Source organism: Euleptes europaea, chromosome 3 (assembly GCF_029931775.1).
Source record: "Euleptes europaea isolate rEulEur1 chromosome 3, rEulEur1.hap1, whole genome shotgun sequence".
NCBI lineage: Eukaryota > Metazoa > Chordata > Lepidosauria > Squamata > Sphaerodactylidae > Euleptes > Euleptes europaea.
The window spans coordinates 70,141,965-70,168,240 of NC_079314.1; the positions used below are offsets into that span (position 1 = coordinate 70,141,965).

The following is a 26,276-nucleotide window of genomic DNA, read 5'->3' on the forward strand; positions in this document are numbered from 1 at the left end:
TTGAATGCAGCACAATACATGGAACATCTCTTTGGTGTTTACCTTCTACCTGCTGCCCTGTCTCCCAAAAAGTTGTTTTTGAAGATTAGAGGGGGAGATCCCCAGAAATGGTGTGACATGTAATATGGGGGCTTCAATAGGAAGGGGAAATTGGTAGAAATATCTTGTTCCTGTTGCATGAGCTTTGCTCCATTTGCAGAAGAAATCAGCTGTACTTAACTGCAGTTTAATGATTAAGGGAAGAGCAACCAGCAAGGTAGCAAACTAGTTTGGTGCAAAATGTTGCCACTGAGGCAATGTATAAGGACAATAGGAACAAAGGCTTTCCCCCTCCTTTCTGAAGTCCATATTGTATAGAATATTTACAAAGAGAGATCTACTATCCAGAGCTCCACAGGCATTTTAGTGCTTGTATAGGAACTCCTGAATCATGTAGGCTTTTTCATTTACTGCAAGGTTCAGGCATTTCATTGTGTGCGTGGAGCTCTCAGCCATGTAGTGAATATGGGACTTATTGCTTTTGACAGTTCTAAGTGTGCATCAGAATTGCTACATGTGCAAAGAATCTTTTCGTTGGGACAAGAGTAGATACAAAATTTCTTTTAAGCAGAGGAGAGAGAATTTGTATGAAAGTACATGTTTTGGGTATCCTACTTCTTCTTGGACCACCTTTATGAGCTTTCAGTAAGAAGAAAGGAGTTTGAGAGAGATTTGTAGTATATAGTGTGCATAAAAGGTAGGTTATGCTGTCATGTAAATGAACATTATGACTAAAAAAAGAGAGAATTGTCTTCTGTCGTAATTTTGGCAGCTGAAAAATATTTTGTTTTCTTCTTAAGCTTAAATAATAATTGCCTAATCAAGAGCAAACATGCAGAGCACTCCAAATTATCTTTGGCTTGTATCAGACATCCTGGGACAAGGAGCTACTGCAAACGTTTTCCGTGGACGACACAAGGTTTGTATGTCCTATCCATATGCTTGAAAATACTTTTATATTGTTAAAATAGACTTATTATTTTAGTCTCCTTATATTTGTCTGTCTGTCTCTTATTTATATCTTGCCCTTCTCCCAGAGAGAGCTTATTGTACTGCACAGGGTTCTCCCTTCTGCTATTTAATCCTCACAACAATCCTGTGAGGTAAAATAGGCTAAGAAAGAATGACTGTTACAAGGTCATCCTGTGGTCATTGTAGCTGATGGGGGATTTAAACCTGATTTTCCAAGTCATACAGTCCAATCCGAAAGAGTTACTCCAATCTTAGCCCATTGGAATGAATGGGCTTAGACCGAAGTAACTCTCTTTAGGATTGTTCTGATAGTCGCACACCTTTTGCCAAAATTAAAAAGCGCATTAAAGAGCTTGATTATAACAGCACTACTTTTCGTGCTCGTCGTGTCTGTTCATCCCAGTTCTTCGGAATACCCCCTCCACGTGGTCTGCCTGCCTATACATATTATCTAACAACTCCTCGTCTCTGTAGAGCTTTTTGCTTGGCTAGATTGAATGCTAACCCTTCTATGGTAATGCAGGGCAGAATTCTGAATATACCATACTCTGACAGGATCTCCCCTTGCTTTTCTGGCTCTATTGACTCATTAGCCCATGCCCTTTTGGAATGCCGCTTTTACGAGGAACTTCGATCGCACTATATTTCCCCCTTTTTAATATACAAATCCAATGCCTCTGTGACTGACATAATGCCTTTTTTACTAAGTGATAGGGACCCCAAGGCTACATTGTCAGTGGCAAGATTTGTTTCAGCCCTTATATCCCTCCAACACTAGATATATGCTGCTCAAGATCAATTGATCAAGGAGCTTCTAAGGGATAAAGGGAAAGGATAGTCTGACACTCTAACTGCTACGTGCATCAATTGTCTGTGCGTCGAATTTGTGTATTTGTGGCTTCTTAAGAAGACATGATAATGCACAGAGCAATCTGTCAAAAAGTCATCTAGTTTGGATTGGTAAGAGAGCTTTATCAAAGGCTTTTGTCAACTGCAGAAGCTTAGCTTAATAACCAGACAGGATTGTACAAGAGCTGAAAATTTGATCTTTCTTTTGGAAAATGACTGGAAAAAGTGCTTTTTAAATTAGTAATGGTCATGGATGCTCACACTGAAGTGTCTACAAAATGCAGTTTACTTCCTGTTTTTCAGTCAGCCCTATTTATAAAGTAAAAGTAAGGTTGTAAACACCATATGTCTTTTTATACCCTGTCATCTTTCATTATGATCAAATCTGTGTAAAATGTTTTTTCAAATGTCAGTTAATATTATAATTTTGTATTATAAAGACAATAACAAGCATTTCATTGATAGAAATTATTTTGTGACATGTTTCCATCTTTTTAAATGATCTCAGTATTTGTTTTACAGAAAACTGGTGACTTGTATGCTGTCAAAGTATTTAATAACTTCAGCTTCCTTCGTCCTGTGGATGTTCAGATGCGAGAGTTTGAAGTATTAAAGAAATTGAATCACAAGAATATTGTAAAATTATTTGCCATTGAGGAAGAGGTAATTAACTGGGACAGGGCAAAATGTTTTGTGCGCATGTACAACTGTAACATATAAACTGCATTATTGTATAAGGTATACTCTCTGTCATTTATGAAATGTGACTTGCTTTTTTATAATTAGTTCTAGCCACCTTTTTAAAAGATTGCCCTTCTTATGTCCCCGATAAGAGGTTATTTTTTGTAGTCAGTTCAAATGATAATACAATAGTCGTATAAATTAAACCTTCCTTGAAATTTCACAACAGAACTTGCAAGTAGTATGCGTTGTATGCTCAAGGGGGAGAAAGCCCGACAACTTTGGCAGTGAAGATGAAAGTTGGGATTTTTTAAAAAGGAAGGCAATCTTTCACAGCAATTGTCCCTCCCTCATCTGGTAATTTGAAGGATAACAACTTCAAAATGAACAGCATTATATTTTCTTAGCTTAAGATAATTTTACTTGAATTTGAAAGCCACAGGAAAGAGGCTAGCATGAAGATTCCATAGAATCTATTTATCTGAGTACTGGGGGTCTACAAAAATTTTGCCCATTCTGGCAGTCTTCTGCTTCTAACGTGGTGATTTGATTCATGTAATTTAAAAATCTTTTGTTTTTCTTTTCCAGACAACCTCTAGACATAAAGTTCTTGTTATGGAATTTTGTCCATGTGGCAGTTTGTATACAGTTTTAGAAGAGCCATCTAATGCCTATGGCTTGCCAGAATCAGAATTCTTGATCGTGTTGAAAGATGTTGGTATGTGGAACTTTCGTTATATAGTTCATTGTCTGCTGTTTGGCTTGTCTTATTGTTATGGCACTGTATTCAAAAGTTTAGCCTAATTTATAATTCCTCTGAGTGTAAATTCTGTGCTGCAGAGCTATTGTGTTGGTCTGATTTCTGTTAACATTGGATGTGTATGTTGGTACCAAGGCATGCAGGGGTAGCTTAGTATTAATAATAAAATAATAATAAATTGTTAAGGAAAATTGAAAGAAGAAATCTCTTCCCTGTGCTCACAATATGGATGATTAAACAGTGAGTTTTTGCAGTAGGTGCTTCTTACAGGGAAGGAGAGAGATTTCCCTGCTCTTATACACACATCCCACTTCCCCCTATGATCTAGGCATCAAGCACTTTTGTGCTCAACAAGGTGTTAGTTGGCTGCTTTCTAATGCCCTAGGAATTTTCTCTTACAATACATTCCTTTTGCCCCTTAATGTGAGGACTTGGAAGCACACAGATGTAAATAACACTCCCGATGTTTTCTGCTCCACTTCTACCTTTTCCAGCAGGATTAACTGGTGCAGCTTTATGCATATTCTATTAAAATTTTCAGGGAAGTAATTTTAAGTACTGCTTTAGGAAGTAGTTTAATATGGGGGCATGGGTGAAAAAACCCAAGATTATCACTGATTGTGCAAGCACAGCCTGTGTTAACACAGAAGTTCAAGAAAACACCCATGCTTCACTTATTAACATACAGAGGGAAATTTATCTCTTGGACATTTTAAGTCTTGTCTGGAAGGTAGATGCTGTTATATATTAATTGTGTCCATTACGCATGTCTGAGCTGTTTTCCCCCTCACTTTCAAAATCATAATTGTGAATGTTTTGTTCATGTAAATCTACTCTAAACTAAAGTCTATACAGATAGCAGCTATTTACATGATCAAGTATTTACATGTTCAGTAAGTGCTCATTGTAGGAATATATCAGCAGTGTTAAAATTATGGGCAGTTTCTGAATATATCTTATTTCATAAGCTTATTTGGTTTTTGGTTTTTGAAGACCTGATTCTTCAGCATATGTTGGATTGCCACACTGTACCACATCATCAAGACAATATACAGATGAAATTATAGTTACCCATTTCTGTACCCTGTCAGACCATGATATTAGTTTTTTTTAATTATATAAAAAGGGTCCAAAATCCAGTTCTGACCTTAGATATCATCAGTTCTTTTTGGTTGAGGAAATTTTGGCCACTGACAGGAAAAAAAGATACTGATTAATTTTCTGTTACCAGACGCTCTGTTTCTTTGAAAATATTAATGTCTTTGTTCCATTTGTTTCTAAGTGGCTGGGATGAATCATCTTCGACAGAATGGAATAGTGCATCGTGACATTAAGCCAGGCAATATAATGCGTGTTATAGGTGAAGATGGTCAGTCTGTTTATAAATTGACAGATTTTGGGGCTGCTAGGGAACTGGAAGATGACGAACAGTTTGTCTCCCTCTATGGTACAGAAGAATACTTGGTAAGCCCATTCATTTGATTTTAGACTTCTAGAAGTTTGGAATATATTTTGGTGATGGCTTGGATGACTACAAACCTTCCAACAGCTTCTTGCAGTGACATCTTTAAGACATTGTGACACCGTCGGTATAAAGGCAAGGCTTAGACTAGAGGAACTCTGTATAGGGTTCCACCATCACACTTTCCATATTTATTTGAATCTAAAAAACATTGGATTAAACAAGAGGGGGTCCACATGGACTTGCAGGGGGCATCTCATGTCCCCTTTCCCACTGCTGTGTTCTTTCCTTTCCTGGCAGGCCCTATAGCCTCTTCCCTCTCTCCTTCCACCCTTCAGCCAGTCTAACTTTTTCTGCTCCCCTGTCTTCAGCTTTGCCTCCTTTTCTCCCCCTTGGCAGCCTCTTATCTGGAAAACTCTGGCTGAGTTGCATGGTGCCAGTTAAGCTGGGGCCAGGCCCAGTTACAAGGTAGGGCACCTTGCAGGGGGTACCTCATTTTCCTCTATATCTCCCCTCCCTATACAATTTCCTGTAATCCTTTTCCTGGCAATCCCCATAGTATCTTGCTCTGCTTCCCACCCACACACCAATCTGTTTTTTACCTGCACCACATCTTCAGCTATATTTATTATTTATTTACTTCATTTGTACCCCTCCCTTCTCCACAATGGGGTCCCAAAGCAACTTACATCATCGTCTCCTCTGTTTTATCCTCGCCACAGCCCTGTGAGGTAGGTCTGGCCGAGATTGTGTGACTTGCCCGAGGTCACCCAGAAAGCTTCCGTGGCAGAGGTGGGATTTAAACCTGGGTTTCTTGTAACATAGTCAGACGCTCTAACCACTACTCCACACTGGATATGATAGCTCAGGGTGGTTCTTAAACTCCTTTTGTTTTGTAAAGAATAGGATATATTCCATCTTCCATCATTCTCCTCTAGGGTTGCTATAACAGGTAGCTTTTAAACCAGTTCTCTTGCATCTGTATGAACAAGAGGTTTGTGAACCTTTCTCGTAAGTGGTAGAATAGCGCTGGGGTTTAATTTTGCTTTATTTTTCAAGTGCAAGGACCACCCCATCTGTGAGCAAAAAAAAAGCTCAATTGCATTCTGTCTATAGTATTTTGTACTAATTGTTCATAAAGCAACTTATTCTTATGTAGCTTTTCTGTTTCCAATTCTGTAGCACCCTGACATGTATGAACGTGCAGTATTGAGAAAAGAGCACCAAAAGAAATATGGTGCAACAGTTGATTTGTGGAGCATAGGGGTGACATTTTACCATGCTGCTACTGGAAGTTTGCCCTTTCGGCCTTTTGAAGGACCTCGCAGAAACAAGGAAGTGATGTAGGTAACTCTAGAAAGAGACTCAGTCCACAGATTTTTTTCTTTTGCAAATAAAAGTGCCAAAGTCAAGAAAACAATAAAATTACAATCTAAAGCATTTTTCCTTTGTAACTCAGGCACAGCATTGATCATGTACATTTGAGAATGGTAGCCCTTTTAGTCTGTTGCAGCAAAACCAAACAAAAGGAATCTTGTGATAACTTGAAGGCTAATTGATTTATTGTGGTACAAGTTGTTGTAATTGACAGCCATTTTAAATAGTATGTCTTCATTTTAAATAGTATGTATAAATAGTATTTTAAATAGTATGTCCTCATTTTAAATAGTATGCTTGTCCTCAGTTGACAAATACATACATTGAACAGAAGAAAGGAAATTGTAACATTGGGGTTAAAAGGTGTAGCCTGTGCCATTCGTATGTAGGATTCACTTGTGTATATAAGGTAAGATGGTGACCATTGTCAGTGCTAGTTGAAGGCTGCTGCTGTCAATTTTTCCAGTGAGTCTTGTCCTCTCATAATGTGGCCAAAATGCAATAGCTTCAGTTTAGTCATTTTAGCTTCTAGGGAGAATTCAGGCCTGATTCAATCTGGAACTCACTTATTTGTCTTTTTGGCAGTCCATGGTATCTGTAAAACTCTCCTCCAACACCACATTTCAAATGAATCAACTTTCTTCCTGTCTGCTTTCCTGTCCAGTTTTCACACGCCTACATAGTAATGGGGAATACTGTAGTATGAATTGGTTCTTGTAGGTTATCCGGGCTGTGTGACCGTGGTCTTGGTATTTTCTTTCCTGACGTTTCGCCAGCAGCTGTGGCAGGCATCTTCAGAGGATGGCTGGCCACTTCAACTTGGTTGGCCACTGTGTGAACAGACTGCTGGACTTGATGGGACTTGGTCTGATCCAGCAGGGCCTTTCTTATGTTCTTAGGAGTAACACTTCAGAGAAGTAACACTGTAGTATGAATTGTTTTGATCTTGGTCGCCAGCAATACATCTTTACACTTAAGGATCTTTTCTAGCTCCTTCCTGGCTGCCCTTCCCAGTCTCAATCTCCTTCTGATTTCTTGGTTGCAGTCTCCCTTTTCAGTTGATGATTGAGCTAGAAAATCTTGAACAATTTCAATTTCTTCATTGTCAACCTTAAAGTTGTGTGATTCTTCAGTAGTCATTATTTTTGTCTTCTTGATGTTCAGCTGTAATCCTGCCTTGGCAGTTTCTGCTTTAACCTTCATCAGTAGTCATTTCAGGTCTTTGCTATTTTCTGCCAGTAATGTGGTGTTATCAGCATATCTCAAATTGGTAATGTTCCTTCCAACATTAAGGTGTTCACTCCACCTTAATGTAAATCTAATCCAGTTTTCCTTATGGTAAGTTCTGCATATAGATCGAACAGATAGGGAAATAAAACACATCCTTGTCTGACAATTAGAAACCATTCTGTTTCACCATGTTTTGTCTGATAGTTGCTGCAGTCTTTGATGTCTCCTTTTTTGGAACTGTAAAGTAGATAGTGTTTCCACTCTGTGGGATATTGTTTTACTTTCTGTAATTTTGGGCATATTCTTAAGATTTTGATGGACTGAATTTCTGTGGCTTGAAACTGCTGTATTGATATCCCATCTATTCCTGGTGATTTGTTTATCCCAGTTGCTTTGATTGCAGCTTTCACTTCACTTTCTAAAATTGCAGGAATCTGTCATCCTTTCATCTCTTCTGTATAGTTCTTCAGAGTATTGTTCTCATCTTTTCTTTATTTGTCCAGTTCAGTTAATGTATTTTCATATTGATCTTTCAGCATGCCTGACCGTGCCTTAAATTTCTCTTTGATTTCTTGGATCTTGTGGAACAGATCTCTTGTTCTTCCTTATTTGTTATTATCTTTGTCTCAGTATGCAAGTCGCTGGAACAGTGCATTTAGACTTATGATTCTATTTGTCATCTTTTGCTTCTCATCTGTCTTTAGCATTTTAAGAGTTTCATCAGTCATCCACTGAGGCTTAGAGCCAAATTACAGATTACATTTCACCTAAGTTGCCAAAGGACATTTGCAACCATATTGCAGCTGTAAGTCCCAGGTGGCAACTCCCATGTGAAAGCACGGGTACCCCACGAGCTTTGGCAGCTGAAATGACAACCATTATTGCACAGCTCTTTGATGGGGCAAATAACACCCTCCCACTGCAGCCCCTGACCATTCCCCTCCCCCCAAAAAAATGGTCCAGGGGAGGGCAGGAGCCCCACATTCCACCATGTCATGGTCCCAATCTGAATTGCTCCCCTGTTATACATGGAAGTGTCCAGTGGGGGCTCACAGCTGCATTATGGTTGCAAGTTCCTGTGGCAAACTCTTGTAAACATGTAGCTTGGCCCTTAGTTTCATTTTTCAACAGCATTTAGTCAAAGGTTACACTTCAGTAATGCAATGCTAGTTCATATTCCACTGATATATTCATTATAGGCTTAACATTTCCCCCCGCATTCATACACAGGCTTTTCCCCGCACTCAGGCATACAAACCTATTTTGAATGTGACTGAAAAAACCTCTGGCACAGAAAGGTTGAATTTTGCTTTCCTGATGGTGCCATATAATTAAGATGTTCATCAGTAACAGATGACATAGTGGTAAAACTTGCATTCACAAGTGTTCTATATAGAACTTTTTGATGTATGTACCTAATGCAAATTCTGATGAAATCTGCTTAAATTTAATTTAATGTATTCTTCTCAATTAAATAAGCTTTCTTTTATTCACCATATTGACATTTATGCGGACACTACCATTCTGGTCCAGTAGTAATAGTTAAGTATAAAAATACGGATTGGTTTCTAAGTCATTTTCTTCAAGGTATAGAAACATACTTTTTTGTGTGAAAATCTTAATTAGGCTGGAATCTCTTGCAGCATAAGGCGCTTCTGTTTTCTAAGGACAGATAGTACTGTCTTTCAATAACAGTAAACATGTGGTCTATTGGAAAACTATTAATAGCTCACAGCTTCATTCCTGCACTACATTCTGATGGAAGACTTTGGAATAAAAGTCTGCATGTATCATTAGAGAGCTTCATTAGAGGATTTACTGAGTTTGAGTTCTGATATTGACTGTGTACTGATTTATATCTCAAAGGTATAAAATTATAACTGGAAAGCCTTCTGGTGCAATATCTGGAGTACAAAAAGCAGAAAATGGTCCAATTGAATGGAGCCGGGATATGCCAATTTCCTGCAGTCTCTCTAAGTAAGTTTTATTGCTTAAATGACAGTGAGTGAATGTTCCCCTGTGTTTCTTTTAGTTACATGCCAGGGTTTTGGTTGTTGTTGTTTTTGGCTAATATATAATATGCGTTTAGAATAGTAACTGGTTTTTTACCATATCTATACACTTAATACAGTTTTCTCAGAAGTACTCCAGATATTTTCAAACATGATCAATATTTGAATGTTATTGCTCATCCTGAGTAAGTAAGGGATGGGTAGAAAGGAATATTCTGATGTTCCTCAGGTCAAGATGAAGAAGGCATAGCTATCCAGGGCTTTTTTAGACATTTTGCCTCATTCATAGACTCATAGTTTGAAGGGGCCATACAGGCCATCTATGGCCATACAGGCCATACAACCCCCTGCTTAATGCAGGATCAGCCTGATAGGCTATATCCCAGTCCTGAACACATTTTAGCCTAGTGCAGGCAAAATGTAGACATGGTTAGCAGTAACTTTGGTTTGCTGCCTTAAACCTGGTTAAGATCATAATAGCAAAACTATAGCTGAACTGCAGAGCTAAGCTCTGCTCCTGGAGGGCATGTAGAGAGAGGTATCAGCAAGCCCTCCTTGCAATTGGAAACTGGAGACGCAGGGAAGATTCATTAGTCATAGTTTTCTAAGTCCAGATATAAGACAGCCATAGTTAATGTAAGCTGTAGTTTAAACTTCCACTTCAAACCATGGTTTTATATCCTGAACGGCAGCCAATCCAGAAAAATACAACTAGGAAACAAACCATGGTAAACATTATGGCTAGGATCCTATATTATGCAGCACAACAGTAGTCAACGAGGGAAACTTTCCGACCTTTCACCTCTTGCCGTTCCCTTTTCCCTTGGTGGAAGTGCCTTCTACCAACTGAAAATATAGTTGGAATCCAAGCCAACATTCACATTGGCAGTAAGTTCCATAGGTTTCACTAGAACATGCTTGAAAATAAATGCCTTTGGGATTGCAGCCTTGGAATTAGAGTGTGTTCATATCAGCAGCAGGCACAGGGTTTCCTGTCATGAGTGCCTTGCCATTGGGTCAGCAGTGGCACATCGTCTGCAATACGCCATCCTTCTAGAGTTTTTAAACTAGCGTGGTGATCTGACTGTTCAGTACTAGTTTACTGTGGCCCATCTGCAAATGCACTTTGCACACTATCTGTGAATATATCCTGCTGTAAAATGTAGGAGAGGGGCTGGGCATACAACTAACTGATGCCTTTGTTGGCCAGCAGGGGAAAGTAGCCTGGGTACTCTTTCCATTGTGAAAAATGCCGGTTTCTTTCATTTAGCAGTGCTGAAATACCTGATTAGGTAATGAGGCTCCCATTTTATGTGGGGTGATAGGAACAACTGTTGATCAGCTCCTCGTCTGCCTGTTCTGCCAGCAAGGTTTCACCGATATTGCTGTGCTGCTACACATAGAATAAATATACTAAATATTGGCTGGAGGGAGAAGGCAGAAGAACATATTTCTTACAAGGAAAATAAATATGATTATTTTATATTCTATCTTTAGAGGCCTGCAAGTACTGCTCACTCCTGTTCTTGCAAATATTCTTGAAGCCGATCAAGAGAAATGCTGGGGGTTTGATCAGTTCTTTGCAGAGACTAGTGACATACCCAACCGAATAATTATTCATGTCTTCTCTCTGCAACAAATGACTGCGCACAAAATTTATATTCACAACTATAACACGTAAGTATTCCTGTATTTTCATATCTTTTCTCCTACTTGACACTCAGAACTGTGATCTGACAGGAGCCAGTTGCCTGTAGACAGAATAGCTTTTCTCGTTAGCTCTGAATGTTTTCATGTATATCATTTTAATATTTGCGCCTACAGAATGGAAGAAAATACCTCACCTGCATGTGAACAGTCCACAACTTTATTACTAAAACTTCCATTAAATTCAGCATATGGCAGACATCATGACATTCTGTCAGCCCATGCAATGACAGGATATATTCCAGAGTGTAAGTTGTTAGTCCAGAAAAACCAGACAAGACCAAGAGGCACGCAGAACATGAACTCAATATAGAGCTCTGCTTAGCCAAGGGTGCCACTGACAGCCAGCCCAAGTTAACCCTTCTTGAGGTGGTCTTTCTTTTGCGAGATTTGTGAGTAGCTGTCTCTGCTCACTGTCCTGTCATAATCTCTTGATCTGTGTTCAAGCACCATTAGTGACAAATCAGTGAACAGAACCATCCTGCCTGATACAAAAACTCAGACCATTCTATGGTAAAAATCCTTCCTGGCATGAACTTTCAGTGGACAAGTCCAGAGCAAGGGAACTGTTATGACTCAAGAGAAATGTATGGAATGCTGATATAGGGAGGGAAAGGTGAGAAATGTACTGGTCTAACCTGCTTAAATTGATCAGCAGTGGGCTGAGGCTGTGCTTTAACCTTCGTGATCTGTGCCTGACTGCCTCTGTCCTTTAGGTCAGAGGGAGATTCATCTGACAGTTTCTTTTTTCTGACCTTTCTGAGCCAGGCACAAACAAGTGCCTATGCCTCAGGTCAGGAAACTGTGCTTTATTGTGTTAAGGATGATTTCCTAAATGATAGTTGGTTTTTCCCCCTTCTTAACAGTGCTGCCATATTTCATGAACTGGTCTACAAGCAGACAAAAATAGCCTTGCTAAACCAGGAACTGATATACGAAGGCCGGCGTTTAATACTAGAGCCCAATCGATTGGCACAGCAATTCCCCAGAACTACTGAAGAAAATCCTATCATTGTAGTAAGCAGGGAGCCTGTGAGCATCCTAGGATTACTCTATGAAGAAAGTATGATTATCTTCTTTTGTTCTTAAATCTTAAGTGTTTTAAATATGTTTGAAAATGTTTAGTTTGTAATAATACTAATTCTTCTGATTGTTAAATCATAATGGGTTTCTTTAAGAAAAGGCTTAAACATTTGCTATTATATCCTCATTAGATTGATCTTAGAAATATGACTTTTCAGTGCTAAATTCTTGAGTGTATCCTTACCAGATTAAGTCATTAGGTCACTTAAGCCTGGCTCTAGTTCAGTGGCCTTCTCTCATCAGTACAGTCTTTAATCAGTTTAATTGAATGATGGGCTGCAGTAGCCTTTTAGATGTGCACCTTTGAAAACTTAGACTTTCTAGAATGTATGTTGACTCTGAAAGCTTGAAGCTTAGAAATAGCTCATTTTTCACATCTGAGAAACTATTGGGGAAAAGAAAGCTTACATTAAAAACATTTTGTAAAATTCTTATCCATCTTTTATTGGAGGGAAATTATCCATTTTTCAATTCTGACATGTGTTCATATAGTGGCCCGTCACAATTGATCAACTTCCGTCCATTTCATAGTGTGTGAAACAGTGATTGATGGATTTATTGGTCTTCACAGGCAAGGCAGATCTATGGGTGACTTCTTTGTGGGCATGGTTTTATAAATTCCTTCAGGTTTTAACCTTTTTTTTCTTGTCAAGGGAAGTTGAATCTGAGCAAAAAAAATGGAACTCAGGACTAGGATTTCTATTCTGTTATGATATAGGAAAATTTTGCATTTTGCCACAGCTGAAAAAAATTACACATCAATTTTGAATATTGGCTAGGATAGTAAATACTGCTTATCTCTTAAAATCAAAAAGACATCCAGTCTAACTGATCAGCATGTTAAAAAGATAAAGATTTTTTAAAATGTGAGGGTCCTGAAAAAAGATGCGTGGAATTTTTATTTTGCCTGTATTCCTGGAGATTTTGTTATATTTTGTAGACAATGTACATTTACTTTTTTGTTTTGGGAAAGGGGAGATTGTGTGTTTTATCTTACTGTATTTTATTTTAATTGCTTCGTTGTGTGCATTTGTCTTAAATAACACTTTTTGTTTCAGTTTTACTTCCTAAGGTGCATCAACGTTATGATTTGGATAGTGATGCAAGTATGGCTAAAGTAAGTAATTATCCAAAACCAGCACTGGTACTATTGTCTGGAACTGAAATATATCTATAATACTGCATACAAACATATCTGTGGAAATTCTTTATGGGGTCTAAGCCATGATGAAATGCTAATCTAAAGTTTGAAAAAGGCTGTTTAAATATTGTCTTGGTAATAACTATGTTGACCACTATGCCTCTCTGCCTTGACAAATTACTTTTCCATGTTTCAGTCTTCAAAAATGTTCACATTTTATCGCTAATAGCGGTATCAATAAAGGAAGCCACAGCCTTCAATTTGCAAGATCTGAGCAAGGCTGTCAAAGATAGGACATTTTGGAGGACTTTCATTCATAGGGTCGCCATGAGTCGGAAGCGACTTGACAGCACTTAACACACACAGCTGTATTTTGATGGATAGCCAGTGGCTGTTAAATCTAGGGAAAGGAATAACTGTATTTCTGATGCCTTTTATTTTTGTTTCAGGCAGTGACGGGTGTTGTGTGTTATGCTTGTAGAGTTGCCCGTGCTTTATTGCTTTACCAGGAACTGATGCGAAAGGGAATTCGATGGTTAATGTGAGTAATGTGATTACTTGAACCTTTAACATAGCAGCCTGTCTAAAACTGAGTCGGACCATTGGTCCCATTTAGCTCAGTACTGTCAATTCTAACTGGCGGCAACTCTCCAAGGTATCAGGCTGGTAGAGATCTTTCCTAACATCTGCCCCTAAAATCCTTCAACCAAAAATGCCAGGGATTGTAGTGGAGAGGGGACCTTTTTGGGCAAAGTATGGGATTTACCTCTGAGCCACAGCTCCTTCCATTGATCTTTGTGATGCTTACATATTTTTCTGACCCTGGATACTCTGTGTCACCTGGAGAGAAGAGAAGGCCTGAGAAGGTCTTTAACCTGCAACATACAGCAAACCTATAAACGATATCACATATGGGTGATGTTGATATTGTCAGGTTTTCCTATAAAACACATCTCATGAAAAAAAATCAACAATAAGAATCTGTTTAGAATGTCACAAAATTACATCTTATGAATGCTTGTATAATTTGCTACAGCCCTATCAGCAAGTCAAAGGCAAGCCTCCCTCAGTTTAAGGAAGAACACACCATAATAAATGTTCTTAGGATTACAGTCTTGCAACCTAACATTATCCAACCGTATTCAGTGGTGTGCTTACTCACAAGTAAGCTTGCAAAAGATTGCAGCCTTGACCTAGAACATGGTCCTTTCAGTAGCATTCTGAATGTGAATAGTAACTTGAAAAAATAACTCCTTAAGTACACTGGTGAGAGTTGCTGTGTCAGTACATTTACATGACACATTAATGCCATTGGTTTTCTTTCCAGTGAAATAATCAAGGAAGACTGCAATGAAACAGTGCATGAAAAGAATGAGGTTGTCATCAGGTTAGAATTTTGCAACAGAAATTTAGAGAAAGCTGGAAAAATGTGAGTAGTAGTTTCATCTGGGAATAAAGATCTTCACTTTTCATATCAATAGTAACTGTTAACAATTTACTGATTGATCTGAAGTTAATGAAAATTGTAAATAGGAGCTTGATACTTTACAAAAAAATCTGGTGTGAATTACTCTTCATATTGTGATAATGACCATTGTACCTGTTTTGTACAAAACTTTACAGAAAGCATTTCCTTAAATCTCGTAGTGTGGATTTATAGCTGTGATAGTGCAGAACAGTTTTATAGCAACTGCACTATCTTGTGCTTGGAAACCTGTGTTGTTAGACTGCCAGTTCAATTTGATGAGACTCTGCTAGATAGCATTTTGGCATGCAGTATGGCAGCGGAGAATAATTGGTTTATTTTTGCATTAATCCCTTAAAATCTATGCTATAGTCAGTCATCACTAGTGCAAATTGATAGCCATTTACACAGTTGTCATTGACTGGCCATCTTTGTATGTTTTGGGTCCTCTGTGTTCTAAGTCTTAAGAAGCAGCAGGACAGTTCACTGGCGAGAAAGGGCATCAGTACACAAGGCTGTCTGCTGTACCATGGTTGGCAAGCCTTCAGCAGCACTTGCTGTCAAGATCTGTGGGTGTATCTCCAGAGATTTCTTGTATCTAGATTTGTGAGTCTTTCGAGAAGACAGTCTAATTGAACTGTAGCCATTCATGCCTCAAGAATTCTTTTAAGTGCCCAGTTAAATCCAGAATAAATCACAGTGGAATGTCACCAAAGTGCCACTGTGATGAACAGATCTGTAGCCTACTGTTGGTTACACTGGATCTTAACGTTTGTTTCCTGCAAACAGATATCAAGACATGCGGCAGATGAATCTCACGCTATCAGAAGGAGATAAAATTTCAGACATACATTCAAAGCTATTACGGGTGAGCATTTTATATTTAAACTGTGTAGTTCTCAAAGTAAGGGCCTTTATGTTACGTTCCAAGTGTAATTGTAGAGTATTTTTCTGTAGAATCCATGGGGCTGCATTGGCCAGATCCTTCTGCTAAAGCCAGACTGTCAGCTGGTTTGAGGAGATTTCTGCCTATGCAAGAGGCAGCAGTGGAAGGCTTCTTGCACGAGAGGAAAGTGCTGCTGTTAGTGGAATGGATTCACAAGATCCACTCCCATGGTCTTTTAAGCGGCTTTAGGGATGGTGCTGTGGCTCAGTGATCCTAAATTCAATCCCTGGCATCTCTAGTTAAAAGGATGAGTTAGTAGGTGATGAGAAAGACCCTGGAGACCTGAGACCCTGGAGAGCCACTTCCAGTCAGAGAAGACCTTGATAGATCAGTGGTTTGACTTGGTATTAAGGTAATTTCATGTGCTCCTTTGTTGATGCCTCTCACCAGATTCAATTGGTCAAATTAATGAAAACAGGCATAAGCTTGTATAAATAGCCTCTCGATATAGGCCCCAGAAAATTAACCATCTGGAATGAAAAACTTCCTTGAGTGAGTGGTTTTGTGGAAGACTGCAAATACTTATTTTTTCCAATCTTCTCTTAGTGTTATATGTGCTATATATGTTAAAGGTGGCCTACATATTTAATACTCCTTTCATAGGCAAAGTAAATGTCATTTTTGTTTTATAAAGCTTGATTTTTTGCATTCATGCAGCTTTCTAATTCACGGGGAACCATAGAGTCTACCCTTCAGGATATTAAAAGTAAACTCTCTCCTAATGGCCAGCTGTCTGATGGCTGGGCTAATCAAGAAGGAACACATCCAAAAGACAGGAAGTAAGTGACTGTTTCACACTGAATGCTTAGTATATGTGTTTGTTTGTTTTTAATGTAATGCGTCCTGGCATGTATTATTGTTTATAAAATTTACTTTTATGTATTCCCTTCTAGCCCAGAAAGATTACAAGTACTACTGAATTCTATATCAGATATTTATTACCAATTCAAAAAAGACAAAACTGAAAGAAGTAAGTAATTGAAATCTATTTTTGGTTTAGCTTAAAATTACCATGGAGATCTTCATATATTTTATATTGATGGGACATAATAGACTGTAAAAATAGTGCATGAGCATTTCAAACAGAAACAAATAGAAAATATTCTAGAGCAAATTCTGCATAACCTGATGGATGTAGACCTGGCCTGCTGTGATTTTTAGTGTATTTTATAGATAAAACAAGTGGGGCCCCACGAAACTCATGGGGAGGAACCCCATCTCCTCCCAGTGCAGCCCCAGGCCTCCTCCTCTCCCACCCAGGCCTGTTTGCTCGCCTGGAGCTCCCTAAATGGCTTGGAGCCGGGATACTTGAAGGACTGCCTCCTCCCATATTATCCACCCTACCAGTTAAGATCTGCCTCACAAGTCCTGTTTCCCATGCCCCACCTTCAAAGGTGAGGGGGGTGGCAACCAGAGACCGAGCTTATTCAATAGTGGCACTGTTCCTGTGGAATATCTTTTCACCGAAGTCTTGCTTGGCACCTCCACTAACATCTTTTAGGTGCCAAGCTGGGTATATTTCTGTCTCCTCAGGCTTTTAATTAAGGGGTTGATCTTTTAACCCTATTTTTATAGTTTGCTTCTACCCTGGAAACGGATAAACTAATTTTCAGTTGCTCAGTGCTTTTATGTTTGTATAATTTGATTGAGTTTTAATACTGGTTTTAATTAACAATTTTAATGGTTTGTGCTTTTCTTACAGTTTGTTTTGTAAGATACCTCAGACAAGTTCCCTGGAGAGGCAGCACAAACCTTTTCTAAATAAATAAACAACATTTAGCTCTACTTAAAAAAAAAAAACCCATTTAATTTATGCTTTTAAAATATCTTCAGGGAAATAAGTGCTACTAGCATGAGTGATAATTAAGCATTCCGTTTCTAATTTTTCTTCTTTTTTAAAAGGACTTCCTTATAATGAAGAACAAATACACAAATTTGATAAGTAAGTCCTCAAATTATATACATTTTCTTTTCGTGTTACATTTTGATGTGCTTCTCAGTCTCAGTTGGTGATGGCTGCCAACTTGGAAGGCTTTAAGGGGGGAGTGGACATGTTCACGGAGGAAAGGGGGTAGTCATGGCTACTAGTTAAAATGGATACTAGTCATGATGCTTACCTATTCTCTCCAGGGTCAGAGGAGCATGCCTATTTTAGGTGCTGTGGAGCACAGGCAGGATGGTGCTGCTGCAGTCGTCTTGTTTGGAGGCTTCCTAGAGGCACCTGGTTTGCCACTGTGAACAGACTGCTGGACTTGTGGGCCTTGGTCTGATCCAGCAGGGCTTTTCTTATGTTCTTATGAAATCTTCTATAACAAACATGGGCCTTGTAAGTTCCAAGGGTTACATTCATCACATGAGGCATATTTGAATAGTTTGCTGTGTGTTAGAAATATGAGCACCACAGATTGAATTTTAAAAAAATACTGGGGATGTAAGGTGTGTGTGCAGTGCCGTAGCAGAGGGATCTGTGTCCCTTTGTTCTAGCTCTCAAGTGCAAAAATATTTTTGGAAAAGTGATCGAAAAATTGCTAAAGGATTGGAAATAGGGAATCACCTGAAGCTCAAATTTTGCAGCTCTCAAGATTTCTAAATCTGCATATGTATCTAGATTTTTCAATAGTTAAATATCACTTTACATGCCATCTTAAAACAAAAAAAATTCTATATTTACATTTCTCCTATATGGCTCAGAGTGCTTAGCAACATTTCAGAATTCCCATTAAACCAGAAGAAATAAAATTCTTGTTGAACTGTTCATGAAAACAAATTATAATAATCAATTTCTGATTCAGTAACATCCATTAAATACTATACCAAACAAGAAGGCTTCAGGTTTTCAATAGTGAAAAGATTGCCATTTCCTATTCTATTGCTATTGAACTTTCATTCTGTAGTGGGTTTTTTATAATTAGATATTGAGTGGAATCTCTGGGAAGAATATAACAATGGCTCAGTTCAACCATTATGTGAAATCTTGGTTTAAGTTAACTTATTATGGCTGGCTAGGGTCCATCAACCCAGGATATGAACCTATGTTGGTTTGTTAACTATAGTTTATGCTAAATACGGTTTTGTGTGATGTGTGAACACAGTTTTGCTGACATATTCCATAGCAGTGCCTCTCCAGCTACAGAGCAAAGGTGATGAAGCCAGCGTTTGTTGAAGCAACAGGATTTCTGTAATACAGGGTTTGAGTGATCATCGGCAACTTAATCTTGATCTTGCTAACTAACCATTGTTTTAAAATATCATGGCTTTGCATTATGTCTGCAATCCAAATTTCTGTTGCATTGTTTATTGGATGTCCCATTGCTGCCTATTTAAATTATCCTGCAATTTGTAATCTGCCTTCAGTCTCAGTGAGAAAGGCAAATTCTAAATGACATAAATCAGATAAATAAACCAAACCAATATATGGATTTTTTTCCCCTGTAATACAGGCAGAAGCTTTTTTTACATGCCACAAAAGCCATGACTCTGTTCAAGGAAGAATGTGTCAGCAAATATGAAATATTTTTCGACAAAGCAGAGGATTGGATGAGGTAAATTCTTTTTCTGTAACAATTCCAGAAGATTTGCTGTATCAGTCTTGCAGCAAAATAAACAGGAGTCTTATGGGGTATTATAGCTGTTCTGGTATCTTAAAGCTTTTATTCAAATGTAAGCTTTCATGGACTAGAGGCCATCTCTTCAGAGGCAGGGAGTGAGAGCATAGAGCTCAACAGGCTCCAGACCACAAATGTTTGTGCTAAAATAAAATTATGTTAGACTTTAAGGAGCCACAACTCTTGTTTGTTTTTATTTTGTATATGGTTCAACAAGCAGCAGGGGTGGATTTGAGATTTTTAAAACATTTTTCTCTCTTTCTAGGAAGATACTCCACTTAAGGAGACAGTTACTGACTATCAGAAAGCAGTGCTTTGATATTGAAGAAGAGGTATCCAAATACCAGGTCTTTGTAAATGAGGTATACGTTCTCCCTGATTATGCCATGTCTCTATTTAAAAAGCAGGTAAAAGAATATTTTCTCAGCACTAGCTTATATAGTCTGGCCTAGTTTTGGCAGAACAAGTTCCGATAATCAGAGCCATTGATTTTGTGGTAACTTTTCTGAACTGGGGACCATTTGGTTGAATACATCTCCAGGGCACCTTCAAGATTGTTGTACCCATCGCTAGTTCAAGGCTCTATTTACTGTTGTCAGAAATGTTAATGTCAATGGTTAACGTGGTTACACCATGCCAGTGAGTTTTCTGTCACTTTCCCTACCTTCTCTGCTTTCTAGGGTAATGTCAACAGAAAATAAAGGTTTGAGGAGATAGAATACAGTCCCACCCAAACCTAGTTTGGTAGCTGAGGGATGAAGTAAACTGGCAGATACAAATGGTTTATTTTTAAAACTTGAACAAGAATTAATTTTTTTTTAAACACACAAAATGGAGGCAAATATAAACAGACCTTTGAGAAGTGGGGTGGCAGTATTTAGACACCAGATACCAGGAAAAAAACCTTTCTAGGCAGATTTTGACACTTCATTACACTGTTAAATGAAATGTTACACATACTCCACAGCACCCCATTGTAACCATCACAGATTCAGAACAGCTGCAATCCCAGAATTCTGCCCTTTACCCACTCACATGCTAATCCCTTTTCAAACTCTTCTCTGTCGTCTCCCAGCCTTCAACAGCTTTACTTGTCACTCCTACCACCAAGCCCACATCTCTGCTCTGCCTGTTATGGCTAATTCAGCAAGGATGGGCCCCAATCCTATCAGCTCTATCATGTAATTTCTGCTGCTCATTTTCATGATTATCGATTGGAAGAAGGAACCAGTGTTTGGAAACGGTTTCCCTCAATAAATGCTTGGGGTCATCAGAGCTGACTGTACTGACCATCTGTTAGAGATGTATTCCACATGGTCTACCAAGTTTTTTTCTATTTTTGTACTGGAACAGTATATTTTTCTACACATGGGATGAGCTATGTCTGTTTTTGGAAGAACTTTAGTTATTAGACATGTGTGATAGCTGTATTTTGTTTTGTAATTGACACAACTTCTTCATCTATTGTAGTTACAAGAAACTTTGCCCCATAAGATGATGGCAGTTTCCAGTGGGATCAAACATGCAATTAATCCAGTTTATCCAAGTTCAAACACTTTGGTGGAAATGACTCTTGGGTAAGAGTTCTTCACCTTGATATTATATATGACTTCTACAGAATTATGATTGTTTCCAAGTTTTAGATGTTTGATGTCCTTTGTAAAGGTGCAAAGTAATAGGGAGAAATATGCAGAAATAACTTACTAGTACAACTGTTATTGCAGAAAAGGGAAGTTAATTTGCTGTGAAGTTTTTGTCTCTTCTGTAGAAGACTGGGGGGGAAATTGAAGGATCCTCCCAGTTTAGTTTTGCCTTTTAACGGGAAATTCTAGTGGCTGCAGGATATTAGGCTACACTACAGCCACATCTGGATAGCAATACATCTGTCATCACTACTTATGGTTGCACCATAAATGTCTTCTCTGCACACAATTGAAGGTTACTAAAATGGCTTCCTTTGAATTATTGCCTTATCCCTTGTTTGGGTTTCGTGAAAGATCTGTTTCACTTATAGTTTTATTGTAGCTGAAGAAACAGTCTTCATGAAATTCTAACTGAAAACTTGATTGAAATGGAATGTTCTGGATTGTTTTTTTTTTCTTTGTGTGTATAGCATGAAGAAACTGAAAGAAGAAATGGAGGGTGTTGTTAAAGAATTAACGGAGAATAATCATCTTTTGGAAAGGTGAGCAGGCATTTTGAGGTCTTTATTTGGATTCTGGCATGTTTAATGGAGTCACTGAGTAAGTAGCTGTGCCCATCTTTTTACAATCTCTTACGTCCAAGAGCTCTTTGCCCATTACAGAAGGCACAAGGAGCACCTCTCTGTTGCCTGCTGCAAAAAGCCCCAGCTAGATAATCATTTTATTCACAGTGTATCCATATATGCACCAGCAGTTTCTATGTGGGTTGATACACTTGTGAATCTACATTGATTTCATGATTTGGTTTCCTTGTTGGAACACGTGCGAGTTCTTGTATTACTTTTTAGAAACCTGATTGTGGTAGAGATAAAAACGAGTCCTGAAAATTACTTTCATAATAGATTGCAAATATTGGAATGACTCTATGGCCTCTTGAATAGAGATTCCCAAAGTAAGTGCTGGGATGAAGGAGTCTTCTGGTTGTCATTCGGTTTGTAGCAGTGGATGTAGGTGACATACAGTGCATTCCTAAGGAGAGTTATTCCAGTCTAAGCCCATTGAAATGAATAGGCTTAGACTGGAGTAACTCTCCTTAGGAATGCACTAAAAATGGATAACAAAAAAGGCAGAATAGCAGCTAAATTGAAAACCAAGATAAAACTTCATTGCTAGGTCTCTCTGGTTGCTATTGCCTTATTAATGTGTTCCCATTACATATACTTTTTAAAAGCTACATGGATTGTAGTTTTTTTAATGTATTAATACTCTCACAGAGTAATCCTAATCAGAGTAACACCTATCTAAACCCATTGGATTTAAAAGGGTGTAGTTCTGCTTAGCATTGCACTGCCAGAGGTGTGTTGCACAATATTTGTCTTCCACAAGGGAGATGCTCTAACCATCCCTAGAAGTACATTCACATGGGAAAGTTCAATATGCAAATCAATGATATAGTCAATAGAGATTTCTGTGAACATAATTTGTAGTAAAAGAAATGCCAGAGTTGTGGATATAGCTGCCAACATTTATCTGTCCCTGTTCACACTAGGGGCAAAAACGCATGGTCGCTTTATCCTCCTTTAATCCCTGTTTTAGCCAGGATCGAACTCACATTAGGTGAAACGCATGCGTTCGATCCGGGCTGAACTCTGGCTGAAACAGGGATTAAAGGAGGATAAAGTGACCATGCGTTTTCTTAGGGTTTTTTTTTTTTATATGTGACTCTTACTGGGGAAATTATCTTTTAGAAATGCCATAGCGTTGCAGGCTCACCAGTTACTTTATACACACAAAAGAGATGTGAATATTATGCTTAAACTAAATTTTTCATTTTAGGTTTGGGGCTTTAACTATGGATGGTGGCCCACAGAACGTGGATTGTATCTAGTTGTATAGTTACTGTGACACAATTTGTTGACTGCACAGAAAAAGAGCCTGTATATGCAGAGAATTTCTGCACTTGGCCCCCTCCCCCTAGTATTTAACAAAAGTATGTAAATATTGTATATACTGTAAATATAGAGATGGATTGTATATAACTTTTGTTAATGTTTAAAAAATGGGCTTAACATTTTAGGTAACCTCAGAATTTCCCCTACAAAACAATTGTGGCTGCAAATTTGTGAACACACTGATACATGACACTTACTTTTAATGTTTTTTTATTCTCTTGTACTTTTTGCTGGGGAGATTTTGGTCATGAACTAGTCTGCTGTTTAGATTTCCTCTTCAGCCATCCAAACGCTGAATATTTCAGTTAGGATAATCTGGAATTGTCCTGCTTGCTTTTATTCACTGTGAACAGATGTGTCATTAAATACTAACAAAATAATTTTCTGAATCATTCTCTCCCAGTACTTAAAAGGCAGTGTTTAACTTGACAGTGAAAGAAAGTTGTGTTTTTAATCATGTCTAATTTTGGTGCATCTATCCTTCATCAAAATTATCAGTTGCCTCTTTGGGACTCCTAAGCAAGTGTGAATCCAACCTTCTAGTTTGCTAAGTCACAGGTAAAGTATTGTTTATCCTGGTGGGTAAACTATATTTTAACAGTAGTATAAGTTCTTCCTCTGATGAAGACTGTCCTCTAAAATAATCAGGTTTGGTGAGAGCAATTCACCTGTTTGGCCCTGCATAAACCAGTAAACAAATCTTTTTATTAGTGCAATTTAAAAATGTTTGGCCAACAAACAAAAGTTAGTACAATAGTGTTTGTGCAAATATAAAACATTCAGTAAGTACTTAATTTTTAATTTCTAGTGCTTATGCAATAAAATGCATCCCAATTCACTTTTAAGTGGAATCTAGCCCTATTGATGTAGTTAGGAACCGGGTATTTACCAGAGACAGGGCAATAAGGCTGCAGTTGTCAGCCAGTTTATTCCGGATCAGAGACTAATTTATTTATTGAAACTGTTCCTGAATCAAGTGGGCTGAGAATTGCAGCCTTTATGCGTTCTACTGTGTCTTGCATAGGCTCCAGTGACTTGCACCTTCTGTGTCAGACAGTTTAACATGCAAGAAATGTAAATATCCTTACACAGAAATGCCCTGGAGTCATGTAAGTTGCAGAGAGAGGTTTTTTAAGCATTACTGCCCCAGCGTTAGCACATCACATCTTTGGACCAAAGAACTTTCTGGCTCAACTCATTCAGTTTTGAGCAGACTAAGAACAGTGAAGCAGTAAGGTTTGCCTACTCTGGGCTGGTCTTAGGATTCTTGGAAATAGCAACATTGTACAAATAAAAGGCAGCCTATAAAGAACAAGGCTACAATCCTCTATACATGCTGATTAAATCATATTAATTTCAATTTGAATTTTCAATTATGTATTTTTAACTGTTCAGAAAAACAAGTTAAACAAGGAATAAGATAACGTGCAATTGGGGAACTGTGCTGAGGAGCAAAGATGGGAGGGTTTAAACAGTTTGTGTGCAGGATTGAAACCTATAAATGTATATATGTTATAACTTGGGTAATCTCTTTTTCTATTCCTATAAAAGTACAAAAAATTCATACTACTATTTCTGGAAATATTTTAGTACCTATTTAGTACCTGGAAATATTTTAGTTCCTATTTTGGTTTGTTTCCCTCTAAAATTAAAGCATAGAGGCTGCAATGACACTTGGGAGAACACCCCACTAACATGGTAGACCTTATTAGTAGACTTTCTTGGGATTTTCCCCACAGTGTGTTTGGAGTCTTCTGTTCAGCTTTCTTTTTTGTTTTGGGCAAGACCTTAAGTACAGTTTGTATACTGAACTGGAAGCATACTAACAAAATGCAGTTATCTCCAAAGCCGTAAAACTCTTTTATATGCCAGCTTGAGAGGAAAGTTATGGAATTGGTTCAGGTTGTAGAAAGTATAGTATTTTCTTGGCCCAATGTCATTTATAAATACTTAATTATTGATATATACAGCCCAGTTTGAAAAATATACACAATTAACTTAGTGCCACATACATTGGCAGTAAATCTGTGTGAAATCATGCAGCCTTATTTGTATATAAACACATTTCTGAAATTTTATTTTATGAAATCATTTTGTACCTTTATAGAATCATTGTTTTGCATAATTGTTTTTTCCTGGAAACTGGGAAGGAAGAAATGGTGGATAAAATTTATTTTCTCTATATAGCCAATCTCAAAGGAATTGTTTAGTTAGTTTATATGCTATTATATATAACAGCTTGCATATTTTACAACTGTTAGTATTTTATATTGTATTTTAAAATGTTTGTTTGGGGCAGAACGTTTTTCTGTTTTTAGCTGGGTAATTGCCTCAATAGTATTTATGAGCTTAAAACAATTCCTTTTAAGAGAAATTTACTACAAATTAAGCCACAGAGTAAACAAAAGTCAAATTTTATGTAATTATTTTTCATTGGGGAAAAATGAATTGGTGATCTTGTCATGTAAGCTGTATACATCATTTTACTTCAAGACTGGTATATATTTACATTGAATGTCATCATGTTCAAAAGAAAACAGATTGAAAAATAACTTTAAAATGAGAGCTGTGTTTTGGTAAAAAAGTATGTTAGAATATTCACCTAGAACAAGGCTATCCTCTTACTGTGTGTATAGAAAAGCATGAGTGATTCTGTACGCAAATACAGTGTCTACTACTTATTGTGTCTTGTGTTTTTAAAAATGTTTTCCTTTGTGACATTTTAATGGACTCAACCTGAATTTAGAACATAGAGAACAGAAGCTGTATTACTGTTATGGCGTAGCAGTAGCTAATACACACACACTACAGTGTAGAAGTGTACATGTGCCAGACTAGTGCTGTGGCCAATTTTCTATTTTGAATTTATTACTAAATATGCACATGTGCTTTTAAAATTCTCCTTAATTAAAAAAAAAAGAAACTGTTGAGAACTGCTGCAAGTACTGCTTGTCACCACAATTTACAGCGTAATTGTGTTCAGGGATCTCACCTCATTAAAAGGATTTTGCTGTGAACACTGTTACCCCATTATCAACAGCACTAGAATACATTGTAAATAGGAACAATAAGATAATGGAAGACTGGGGTAACACTGGGTGTGAACAAGATCTAGCAGTACAGGTGGACTCTAAGCTTCATATGAGCAGTCAGTGTGATGCAGCGTGAAAAACTAATGCGGTTGTCTTGGGGCATATCAACAGGGGCATAAAATCCAAATTGTAAGATGTCATAGTTCCGCTGTACACTACTTGGTCAGGCCGCACCTAGAGTATTGTGTACAGTTCTGGAGGCCACACTTCTAAAAGGATGTGGACTGAATGGAGCGGTTGCAGAGGAGAGTGACAAGGAT

At 37.9% G+C, this 26,276-nt stretch overlaps 1 protein-coding gene across 1 annotated transcript; it reads left to right on the top strand.

Moving 5' to 3' along the window:
* Positions 1-838: 838 nt before the first annotated feature.
* Positions 839-22,892, top strand: TBK1 (TANK binding kinase 1). The gene is made up of 20 exons (XM_056846027.1): positions 839-958; positions 2,383-2,523; positions 3,130-3,259; positions 4,584-4,765; positions 5,946-6,106; positions 9,237-9,347; positions 10,880-11,059; positions 11,956-12,152; positions 13,231-13,289; positions 13,763-13,854; positions 14,641-14,742; positions 15,568-15,646; positions 16,382-16,503; positions 16,618-16,694; positions 17,627-17,666; positions 19,165-19,266; positions 19,595-19,691; positions 20,800-20,906; positions 21,443-21,514; positions 22,809-22,892. Exons 1-20 carry the CDS (start codon positions 872-874, stop codon positions 22,858-22,860), a joined length of 2,190 nt encoding a protein of 729 aa, XP_056702005.1. The 5' UTR covers positions 839-871; the 3' UTR covers positions 22,861-22,892.
* The last annotated feature ends 3,384 nt before the right edge of the window (positions 22,893-26,276 follow it).